This window comes from Schistocerca serialis, unplaced genomic scaffold (genome assembly GCF_023864345.2).
Source record: "Schistocerca serialis cubense isolate TAMUIC-IGC-003099 unplaced genomic scaffold, iqSchSeri2.2 HiC_scaffold_843, whole genome shotgun sequence".
NCBI classification, from domain to species: domain Eukaryota; kingdom Metazoa; phylum Arthropoda; class Insecta; order Orthoptera; family Acrididae; genus Schistocerca; species Schistocerca serialis.
This window is the reverse complement of record NW_026048456.1, coordinates 941,809-954,535: the sequence shown is the minus strand read 5'-3', so window position 1 is coordinate 954,535 and position 12,727 is coordinate 941,809. Positions and strand designations below refer to the sequence as shown.

Sequence of the window (12,727 nt, the reverse complement as noted above, 5' to 3'; positions counted from 1 at the left end):
AAATATTCCCTTAACTCCGCCACCACCCATGGTGCGAACCATCTGTCATTTGTGGCACTTATAACTTGTTTAGTCATATCAGATGTCAATAGGAAGAAAACGGGGGTGAACTCAAGCAAGACGTCGAGTAAGAACTTAAAATTGAGGTAAACCTTACTAAGAAGAAATGTAAAATTGGGGAATTTTATAGCATTGGTCTTGCGGGTTTTTCAAAGGGGCTACGAATTTATGGTGTATAATTATGAGAAATGTAAAATCGGAGAACATAAAATCAAAGTTCCACTGTATTTTGATGTGCTTAAAATACTGAAGCAAAAGGCCAGCTGAAAAAAAAAGAAAGAAAAAGATCTTACCATTGACTGGTGTCTGCACCATGACAACACTCCTTGCAACAACTGTGTGCTACTCAGTAAGCATCTGACCAAGAACATTGTAGCAATGCTGCTCCAAACCTGCCTTCTGATGACACACATTCAGACAAGCACAACCCACACACACTTGACCTGTGTGTTGTCTACTTTACAAAAAGACCTTTTGGTCGAAAGCTCAACATGTGTGGCAGTGTTTTTGTTATGTCTGTGTGCGACTCAACATCTCTTCTACATGGTGAGTAGCAATCTTTCCTTTTCATAATATTGTTGTTGTTCCAACCAGGAAATAATACAAAATAGATACACTACATAACTATAAAATTTTGAGATAGAATTGTTGGTCATTAGTCACCTACAGGAGACAAAATGGACTATATAGAAGGATATGATACCATCCTAGGCTTTGGAGCTACTAGTTCCTTCCTTGGGGGCAGGGGGTAGACGACTCACAACCCCACCTGTAATGAGGATGAGAGGAGACAGAGATCAATACATAACATGGTAAATGATTAATGGTATTACATAATTAAATAAATGACTGTAAAAACCAGGCACTGCATGAATTATCTGCCTCATACTATTCTATCAGAGAAAAGGCTACCTGTGAAAGTACCACTTCATATACCAGACCTGCAATAATTTTTCTGTAATTTTATGTGGACATGGTTGCCATCCAGCTGTCCACCCTAATGAATGATCACAGCTGAACTGTGGCTGGGAGCAGAGTTTACCACCAGGGGCAGAACATAGTGCTACGCACAATATGCTCAATTTCAGTGGCTGCCTCACAAATTATGCTATATGGCTCCTACCCCCCCCCCCCCCCCCCCCCCCCAAGTTTCTGTTCTGTCCACTAACCAGCTTTTCAGAACTACATATATGGGAGTTGTCCTTGAAACACACCCTTCGATGTTGTAATCCTCCTGTCATCAAGCTCTGTTAGTCCCTGGCCCACATGCACCAGGCCTCTAAGTTTAATCATCTGGCACCCACATTCTCTTTCCTAAATTGTATGGCCCACAAATTTGCATATAATAGGAGTTCTTTATTGAACCAGTTTCTCTGCTTGCACAGCAGATAGATCATGTGTGTGGGCCAGCTACATAACTTTCCTCACTAGGGCTTTTGGTCTATGATAAATCTTAATAGTTTTTCTGTTTTATTTTGGTAACTGGGAGTATTTACACTGGGTAGGAGCTGATCATTTGCTTCACATTCTGTTTAGCTTCATAAATTATTTTCATTTTCTACCCTCTGTTGCAGGTGGCAAGTGTACCAAATCATTTGTGGAACGATGCATTTCATACATCGGAGAAAATGCCACAGGGTGTGTTAAGACCAATTCATTTCTTAATTTGCCAAAGGAAGCCCTTATTAAGTTGATTTCTTCAGATTATGTAAGAATACTAAATCTGCATCCAAATATTGCACCAATTCTGTTCACTACAAACTGACTGATAGTCTTCTGTTATCCAGCTTGCACTTGAAGAAGAAGATGTGTGGCGAGCTGTGTTAAACTGGGCCAAATATCAAGCAGGTGTTACACAACCAACTGCCCACTGGACTGAGGAGGAAAGAGCACGAGTATGCCAGCACCTTGCTGGAGTCATCAACCATGTTCGACTTTTACTTATAGGTAAATGGCCCTATTCATGAAGGTAAATTTATGGTTATTGCTGTATTACATGGAGGCAAAGGAATTGTATGCTTGTAAAGTGTAGCTAGACAAGCTCCTCATGGATGGTTCAAATGGAGCTTTCACTTTGAATGGATGAATTCAAGAAAGACTACTTTGAGTTGAGTTTGTTACAAGTGCTGGAAAAGCAGAAATTTGTATTGCTTACACAAAATTTTAAGAGCAAATTTATTATTTTGGTGCAGCACAAGAGGATGCTGTAAAATTGTAAATGCATGTATTTGTTGTTATTGAGATACTAGTGAGCATTAATTCAAAAATAGCCAGTAATTAATCAAATGAATCAGAAACATGGACACCTTCAAAATAAGCACATCACCCTGGCTATGTAAATAAGTACTTATTTGAATTCAGTTCACTGACATGAAATGCATGGAAGTAATGGCTATTAAAGCAATGAAGATACAAATACACCAAATGACATGAATGAAATAATGATCAGAAAAACTGGACAGCAACACAATGAATATGCTATGATTAATGAAAATTTATGCTTACAAAAAGCAGAAAATGTGGTTTCAACGTCTGGTCGGGCATAAATTTTCATTAGTCAGAACATCCTCGTGTGATAAAGGTTCCAATTTAGTAAGAAATACATGGCAATAAAAACAGGGATGAATAACTTTTCGCCGGCCGGTGTGGCCGTGCGGTTCTAGGCGCGTCAGTCTGGAACCGCGAGACCGCTACTGTCGCAGATTCGAATCCTGCCTTGGGCATGGATGTGTGTGATGTCCGTAGGTTAGTTAGGTTTAACTAGTTCTAAGTTCTAGGGGTCTGATGACCTCAGCTGTTAAGTCCCATAGTGCTCAGAGCCATTTGAACCAGCCGTTCTGAACAACTTTTCATATGAAAATTCATTTTGAAGTGGAATAAGATCTTAAGATAATGGCAAGAGAGGGTGAGAAAAAGGTTGAAAGAGAAGTTCTCATACAGTGTCAAGGCAGGATATGAAGACGTGTAAAGAAAAACGGGCTAACCCTCAAATGTAAAAAAAAACTAGAGATAAGTGTAGCCATCTGTTGTTGGGTACAGGAACCATCAAATTGACATTGGTCTCACATCTAAATATCACTTAGGGTTGAGATCAGTGTCAGTTTTAACACTACGCAGATGGCAACACTTACCTCTAAGCTTTTACATTTAAGGGTTATCCCATTTTTTCTGCGCATGTCTTCATATGCTCTTGTACATATTGTGCATTATCTGTCATTCCCTAACATATACTAATTTTTCTAAGGATTTAATCATCTTGCATCACATTATGTTTTGTACACTCTTCTATGGCAGCAAATTCAAATAAAGTGCCTTGATTTTTCTCAAGTTTTGCTTCCATTATGAAGCATAATGGAAGCATAATTTCAGAACTGTCACTTTTGTGTCAGCTTTACTTTTCGTGTAGCAAATTGATCATCATCTAACATGCCCTCAGTTCTCTTTCCTATTCTACTGTACGTTATTGCAGACATACAGGCCAATACAGTAATAGCTCTCGAGAGAGTGGAGACAACACTTTGGAGTTGCTGAGATAGTGTCACTATGTTGTCAAGTCATTGTCATCCTCAGATGTTTGCTCAAAGGTTTACATATAGAGATGTAACTCATTATTATATTAGGCAAACCTTTTTTGCTGTTATTGAATCCTGTATTATTTGACTGAATCCAGTTGGTATTAATTATTTTTACTTACTGTGTGCCATAATCTTTGTTTGTCACTTGTTTGCAAAATATGATATCTTTATGTAAATTTTTACATCCTCCCTTTCGCGCTCTCTCTCTCTCTCTCTCTCTCTCTCTCTCTATCTCTATCTCTATCTCTATCTCTATCTCTATCTCTCTCTCTCTCTCTCTCTCTCTCTCTCTCTCTCTCTCTCTCTCTCTCTCTAACATTATCATCATCATCATCTTTTCAAAATTATTGTTTTGTTTGCCACTGCTGTCACATCCTGGTCAGTTAACATGAGCTATCTGCTTTATAGACAGCCAGGTTTTTGCAGAAGAGGTGGAGCCCACAGGAGCTGTGCCAATGGAACTCTCTTTGGAAAGATACCGCTATGCAGCTCTTCCAAACAAATTCCGTGAGAACTGTGAAGATAAACGTCTGCAGCCAAGAGTTTTTCTCAAGTTCTTCCCAGATTCACAGATCCTTGTGCAGGTGAAACACTCATGTGTGGATTATGCTTACTGCTGCAAATACTGGTCATGTATCAAATATTACATAGCTTTGTACAAGAGTGAGTAAATAAATAAGTCAAAAACACAGTAGTGACATGAGTGCTGTGAGTACCAGATTAAAATTTATTTTATTTTCCAATGCACTCCCATAGTGACTTTAAAAAACTATCCCATCATTTGACTAGGCTCTAAAACCTACAGTTCAGAATTCTGGTGAAAACTATAGCACCCAAAGAGTGATCTCTTGGCCTACAGTCTCATTGTCTTGAAAGTGCTGCCCACCCAGGTTTATAAGGGGCCTAAATGGCTGAAACTCAATGGAAGCTGTGTGGTGGATGTTTGAACTATTCTCAATGAAATGTTTGCATTTGTCTTGCTCTATGAGAACAGGCACTGTTGTACAGATGATTCATGTCCCATATCATGAGTCCAGGTTGTTTGTATTTTGTGGCCTCTCAGATTTCTTGCAGAATGGCACGATAGGATGTGGCAGCAACAGTCTGACCTTAGGGTTGTAATTTCACCAATATGACATTTAGTATGTCCAAAAACACTGTCGTGATAGCCCTGAATGCCAATGGTAGCCTTCAGAATGTAGATAAAGATGTGTGCATGAATGTCAGCAGTGTTAGAAGATGGGTGAAATGCTTAAAAGGTGGGAACACGGGCATCCAAGGTGAGCACTGTAGCAATCACAGTGTAACTGCTTCCATGTAACTTCTTGCTTGTAACTGCTTCCACTGTGCACAACAAGAAAAGAGTTGAATTCATTAAGAAGACAGATGTATCACATGGACAAATCACTTGCAATAGGATATAGTGCAGTGCACAAAATATTTCAAAACGTGGGTTATCAAAAATTTGGTGCCTGTTGGGTCCCACACGCATTGACAGAAAGCCACAAAGTTCAGAGAACAACTGTCACTCAATATCTTCTTAAGTTCTTTGAAGATTTCAAAAAGGAAGGGGAAGACTTTTTGACTAATATTAAACCAGCAATGAAAATTAGACTAATATTGTAACCAGCAATGAAAACTAGTTCCACCATTATGAGCCTTATACAAAAGACTGGAGTATGGAATAGCAGCAACCATTTGTCGGAGGAAGTTATGGGCAGTGTCTTCTGGGATGCAGGGGGTTGCATTGTGGTTGATCTTGTTCAACTTGGATGGACCAGAAATGCTGTTCACTTTGTGCAGACACTTGTAAAGCTTCTTCATTCATCACATGGTAAGTGGAAGATTATCCTACAGCACAGTACTCTGTGGCTTCACAGGGCTTGTATCACTGTGAAGAAATTAGATCAGTTGGGTGTGGGAATGGTGGAAAATTGATAGAAAAATTTCTGGATTAAGATTATGTATATGGTTAATCTATAAACTATAAATTAATATTCATAAGAATGGCGTGGTCATGAGTTTCATAATGGCCCTGACATTTGAAGTGTATTGTTTCATACTGCCAATGCCCAGTAGCAGTTGTTTTTCTAGTTTTAGATTGTAATTTAATTTTGAATTCTATTTCCTATGCAAATATTTCCAGAATATATGTGTTACTTTACTTCTGTAAGTATTCTCATTGCAATCACAATTTTTTTCATTACAAAAATGTCGTGTCACTGATTTATTTTCCATGTCATTTTGGTTTCTTTGATGGGTTCCTTTCAAAGTTTCCACTAGTTTTATACAAAATTATATCTTCAGGACAAGACATCTTATCACAGAGTGTTAAACAACTGGTATGGCTCTGCAAAGCAAGTGTGGAGACTGGTGTATCGTGCATCCACGCACGGCTATTCTGCAGAAGCATTCCACCGCCATTGTGATGGGATAGCACCGACATATGTGATTGCATTGGTGAGTTATCAGTCTATCATTTTATCAACAAGAATTATACTTTTGTAGAGAAGAAGTTACTAATATGAAAATTAATATCTAAATATTTGAATATGTTGTGGTTTATGTCATAACCTGATTTTACAGTGCTACGTAAATAGTGCAGCTGGATCATTGTAAGTTTTTCATTGAATGGAGGGAGTGAACGTAGCCACCCACTACATAGTTCAGAGATTGAGCAGTCAAAAGGCACATTAATAAAACTGAAATTGTTGCTAAAGTTTCAAACATTGCTCTTTGTCAGAGCTAACTAACAAAAAGACTAAACAGCTGCATTGTCCCACCTTAGTAGCTTGGTTGTGATGTTGTGGTTGTATGAGGTGGAGTGACTGAAAGGAGAAAGGAGGTGAAGGGCGTAGGGAATAATTGCTGGTGGGTGGGCGGGAGAGGTCACAAGAGGACTGGATAGGAATGTGGCACTGGTGGACTCGTCCTGTCATTGGCGTGGAGAATTGTCTATAGCACACAGTGAGGTGGAGGAATGGGGTATGAAGGGGGGGACAGAACAGATGAACTATGGAGAGGAAAATGTGAGAGTAAATGAATGGAATGAAGAGCAAGGGACAGATGTGAGTATGGGGCAGGGGCTAGTGAAAATTAAAGGCAGCAGGATTGCAGGTTTGGAGGATATGTTGTAAGAACAATACCTGTCCATATAATTCAGAGAACTAAGAAGGTTGAAGATGATTCAAAGGGTATGGGTTGTGAAGCAGCCATTCAAGTCAAGCATGTTACGCTCAATAGCTTGTTCTGCCACTGGATATCAACTCTGCTCTCAACCAGTTTGGTGGTCACCATTCATTCAGGTGCGCAACTGCTCTGTGGTTATTCCCAGACAAAAGGCTGGCCAGAAGTTACAGTAGAGCTGATGTATAATGTGGCTGCTTTCACAGGTGACTCTGCTTATGACAGGTTAAGATATGTCTGTGATGAGTTTATAATAGGTTGAGGTGGATTGATACATAGCACAGGTCTTGCATCTGGGTTTTCCACAAGGATACCATCCATGGGGCAAGAGGCTGGGAGTACAATTGATATAAGAATGGTTCAGGATATTTCATATATATATAGCATAGAAATTTCATAGGTATATCATAAATACTTTGTTAATATATCATTATTATTTTGTAGAAAATAAAAGGTACCTGCCAACTTTCTGACCCTTCTACATATATCCCCATAGTGACCCCATTATAGATGTCCAGCACAACCTCCAATTCCTCCTCAAATTTCTAGGCCTGTCCCAAAACCTCTTTCTTGAATCCCTCTTCCTCCTCAAGCCAACTATGGAATTGACCATCCAGTTGTAGAAAATGCCGCCGAGTGTAAAATGCTCAAGTTGAATGGCTGCTGCACCATCTATGTCACCTGGACTCTATCCTCTCCCCCACAAGACCAGCTTCTCTGAATTACTTAGATGGGAATTGTCCTTACATTACATGCTCCGATCGCACAGTCTTCCTGGCCTTTATCTCTGCTAGCCTCCTGCCCCACACTCACGTCCACCCCATCCCAGGACCCAATTTCTTTCAGCCCATACACACACTCTCTTCCTAGCATCTCATCTTCCCCTATTCTGTTCTTCCTCTCCCAGTTCACTCCTCCATATCCTCATGTGCTCCATGAGCTCACCAGTGATACTGCCAAGGTCACATTCCTGTACTGTACACCTGTTGCTTCTTCCTTTCATATTCATATCCAGTACAACTGCTGCTTCACTTTCTCAACTATCAGCCACTATCCCAACCCTCCCTCCCACTCCTTGCCTCCTTACACCCCTTGTCCATCCAACACAATTCCTCAACCCAGTCGAGCTGCAAACCTGTATAGAAGTTTTCACTTTAAGCACAAAGTTGCAAAAATTCACAGGAATTATTTTATTGACAATTTTTTGATTCTTTAGCTGTCACATTTCATTGACATTATTTTTCAGCATGTGGCTTATCTGAAAATATGAAAGTTATTTTCTTTGTTACTAGGGTGCAACATCAGAGATTTGTGGCGGTTTCAGTGATGTCCCATGGGAGAAGACAAACATTACAGGCCACTACATTCCTTCACAAAAGGCTTTTCTTTTTACACTGCCAAATAATCCAGATTTATCACCAACCAAATTTAACATAGTAAAGAAGATGTTTGCAATATGCTACCATCCAGAGTAAGTAACAAATGATCACAGTTATTCAGTTTGTATGATGAATAAGATGTGATTTTAAAATATGACAAAATGTAGATTGGATTTTCAGCAGTCTCCATTGTGAGTGATTATCAACTTCTTTTAACAGGCATCACTAAGGAGGGTAGCATCATTCTGTCTTCTCATATCTCTGAGCTATACCATGAAAATTTTAATTTGACATGAATTCTTGCTCCCATAACTCCTTAAAGTAAAAATATGGTTCTGGCTCCTTTCTTTCCTGTCTTATGTCTCCCCAGCTTTACTATGTCCACAGTGGGGCCAGTATTTTGTTACAACTACCTAAAAGTTGTGTTTTGGATCAACATCTCATTTGATTAAGTTTTAGCCTAAATTGATTGTTACTTGTGCACACAAGAAATAATTAGGGTTTATTCCAACACTGGTATGGTAAATTCACAACATTCATCAGTTATTATTATCTGTGCCTGGGTTACCTTGAGTCACTTTGGCTGGTGTTCAATGTGTGAATGTCTTCTGGAACAGTAGTTGCCAGAGTGAAGCAATCTCTCAGCTAACAGCCACAAATTTTAGTGCTGCAATTATCTCACAAATTAATGGAGTGAATGAAGATGTAGATAAAATATTAAAATATAGATAAAATTTTAAAAAGGATGTCCTGATAAAAAAGAAAATGACAAGATGGAATCTTCAGCATGAGGGACGACAAGGACAAGATTAGACAGATTACTGCACGCACAGAGGCATTTAAGCTACAATTCTTCCTGTGTTGCATATGTAAATGGAATGGGAAGAAGCCCTTGTAACTGGTATGATGAGAAGTACTCTTGTTTATGGATTTCATAGTGATTTGAAGAGTATGGATGTAGATGGAGGGATATGTAGACATCTCTTTTCATGGAACTGTAGTTTATTCATCTCATGTCACACATTTGCAGTCCATTTGGTTTGTGTACAGGAGAAATGTAAAAAAATTGGAATAAAGTTACAGTAATTTTTACACTATTAAATACTAAAATATTTCTTGGAACATGTTACACATTATATCCAGCTCAAATTTCCTGTTTGTTGTGCATAAATTCGCCCACTGAGTAATAACATTTCAGTGTTAGTGCCTCATACAGTTTTCTTTTAAGAGGACCTAAATTCATTTGCATTAACTTCTTCCTTTTTAATTTATTATAAACTTTCATTCCCACGTACAGAGGTACCGGTACCTCAAAATTTTCTTTATCTCTTGTGTCACATGAGTGAACAAAATGGTTTCCCTCAAATAATTCATCTCGGATATATGAAAAGAGAGAATAATCTCAAGTGGTTGATAATATTTGCACTGCAAATGCAAAGCTGCTCCATTTGTTTGCCAGGTACTCAACATGTGCCTGCCAGCTCAAATTTTTATCCGGGTTTAATCCTACGAATTTGACTGAGTCAACTTCTTCTATATCTTGGGGGTTGTGAATAATCTTAACCTGCTCATATTTTGACTGTTTGGTTTTGAATTGCATCACATGAATCTTAAATATGTTGAGATCCATCCCATCTAGCTGGAACTATGTTTCTAAGGTACTGAGGGTACTGGTGGACGATTAGGGGATTTTTTCCAAATCTAGATTTTTCAACTAACACAGAAGTATCATCTGTGAACAGAACTGGAGGGAGCTGATGCTTAACGGTAAGTCATTAACATAGAAGAGAAACAGGACTGGACCTTGTGGAACATGCTGAGATACTTTTTTCTATTCAGAATGATAATTTGCTTTCTGTTTGATAAAGAGGATTTAAGCTGATGCAGGATACTTTCCCTAATGCCATACTTTCCAAACTTGTAAGTGAGCAATGCATGGCTTACAGAATCAAATGCCTTTGTGAAGTCACACAAAACTCCTGCTGCCTTATTACTCTTGTCTAATTGTCTTATTTTCTCTGTAAAACTGTTCACTGCACCTACGGTGTTTATCCCTTGTTGGAAACCAAATTGATTGTTTAAATAATAGAATATTTTGCAGTTAACTTTTGGATTTGAGCACCAGCAACTTTTTCAAATATTTTAGATATGACTGGGAAAATTGAGATAGGACAATAATTTCCCATGACCTCTCTTTCTCCCTTTTTAAAAGTGGTTTGACTTCATCATATTTCAGTACCTCTCGAAAGCAGCCCTTTTCAAAACATTGATTTATCATTTGAGCTAGTGGGTTTGCAATTTTGTTGTGTACTTCTAATAACTTTCATGGATGATATGATACTAATTCTGATATTGCTGGATGAAAATAATTTCTGAGCAACAAATGTGGAATATATAATTTCTTTCTCTGTTATAGTACTGCTCATCAGTTTGTTTATACTCTGCCCCATCTACTGATGAAGTTCCAGCTTTGTGACATCTGAAATAGTAATTTAAAGCTGCCCTCAGCTTGAAGATTGTTTTAAGCTCTGTAGGGCATTACTAGGTTACATACATTAAATATCTAGCAGTATGGATACAGAGTGATTTAGCTGAAGAAAAGGCTGATGCTAGACTCACTGGAAGAATTCTGACGATGCTTAGTCTACCCAGAAAGGAAGTATGGCTGATACTTGAGTATTGCTCCCCAGTCTGCACTTCTCACCAGGTAGAACTGATAGAAGAAAGAGAAAGAACCAAAGAAAAGTAACATATTTTGCTGCTGTTACATTTAATAAATGTGAAAGTGTCATGGAGATGCTCATTCAGTTCCAGTGGTGCATCATGGGGGGGTTTACTGTTAAACTTCTCAGTGTCTGTGTTCTTAGAAGAGCCAGCCAACATGTTACTTCCTGTTACATATCTCTCATTACAGACCAAGAATATAAAGTCAGAAGTTTAAGCTCCTAAAGAAGCTTACCAACAATCCTTCCTGTGCACAATTAATCAGTGGAACAGGAAATGGGGATTGTGATGGTGACGCATGAATAATTCATTGCCATAAACAGTACAGTAGGTCATGGAATATGGGTGCAGATGTTCTGTATTATGTTGATATCATTTTCTCTTTCTTTTTTTAATCCTGCGTACTGCAGCGAGCCATAAGTCATGTCTATGCCATAAGTCCTCTTTGTGGGTGCTGCAGTAAGGTTTTTTTGTTTCAGCTGTGGCCCCATCTTTGGAGCTGGAGCAGATCTGCTTATTTCGAGCAACTGCAACAACAACATGGACAGTTATTCCAATTTGCCACATTCCTACGATGGAGAAAATGCCTCGTGTCTTGCTCTTATGGGAGATTACAATTTTACCGTGCGTGATTATGAGGTTTTTACACCTGCTGGAAAATAAACTGCACACTTCAAGTCAGGTTGTGGCATTTATGTGTATTTATAGGTAACGAAGTTTCCTGTTTACTTAATTTCATTCATATAAACAATGTTTCCTGCACTGTGAAAGTACTTGGGGACTACAGTCCAAATCTGGATATGAGGGCCACAATTAAAATCATGAACAATCCACTTTTATGAGTGTTAATTATTAGACAAACTATGTACATAATCTTAATCTACAGACTTCTCTGTCTCTTATTATTATAATCTCAATTTCTTTGCACACAATTTACATGTGATTCTGTAAATTCGGAAATGTTTTTGCAGTAGAAGTCCATCATGGTTATTTGAATACCCTTATGCACCACTTTCAGGATGCCCTCTTCAGTAAGAAACTGACTGACAACACACTGTCAAAACAGAACACCGATGTCAACCATTTTGTAAACATAGCCTATGATCACTTGATAGAAGTTATTGATGTCACAGTGTTTCAACTCATAGTGTAAAATCTGTATATTTAGATAATACTTTCATTTTTATTACATTGGTTCAGTTGCTGATGAGACAGATTGTTGCTCAGGCCTTTCAGTATAGCATTCATATCTGCATATTGCAATCAAGAAATCAATAAGATGAGTCCACGTGTCATTTTTAGACTGTTTGCAATAGTGCTTGTAGAACTATACATATGAATTCCTTTATTTCTTTTACTGAATGCAAATACTATTGACAGCAATGTGTTATCCTCAGAAAGTTATCTCAGTTTTAGGCATCAAACCTGTAATAATCATCTTGAAGACAACAGATGATCAGCGACTGAAAACCTGAATAATCTGAATACTAGTATTGTTCCTACTGGTACAGAGAGTTGCAATAAAGGTTTCTTTTTTAAAAACTTCTTTTTATGTACTTCATTTTCATTTGTTCATAGTGGGCCCCCTCTCCCTCTTTATGCACATATGAACTGTACCTTAAAAATAAAATGTGAACTTTTAGAGGCATGCTCTTTAATAAGAGCAAGGATATAAAAATATTAGGAATATGACTTATTGTGAGAACATTTTTCTACAGTAGGTGGGTGTTATCTTCTATTATGAATTCCAATAGGGTACAGGTGCAATGGATTTTTCAAATATAACAACATACTTAACTACAA

General features: G+C 38.2%; 1 protein-coding gene across 1 annotated transcript in view; it reads left to right on the top strand.

The window, feature by feature from the left end:
* The window catches only part of LOC126452257 (uncharacterized), a 111,826-nt gene extending 99,360 nt beyond the window's left edge, over positions 1–12,466 (top strand). Inside the window, exons 5-10 of the mRNA XM_050091049.1 lie at positions 1,635–1,768; positions 1,848–2,007; positions 4,044–4,219; positions 5,943–6,095; positions 8,114–8,292; positions 11,404–12,466. Coding sequence (XP_049947006.1) covers positions 1,635–1,768; positions 1,848–2,007; positions 4,044–4,219; positions 5,943–6,095; positions 8,114–8,292; positions 11,404–11,587 — 986 coding nt within the window. The 3' untranslated portion in view covers positions 11,588–12,466. The remainder of the gene's footprint in view (positions 1–1,634; positions 1,769–1,847; positions 2,008–4,043; positions 4,220–5,942; positions 6,096–8,113; positions 8,293–11,403) is intronic.
* The last annotated feature ends 261 nt before the right edge of the window (positions 12,467–12,727 follow it).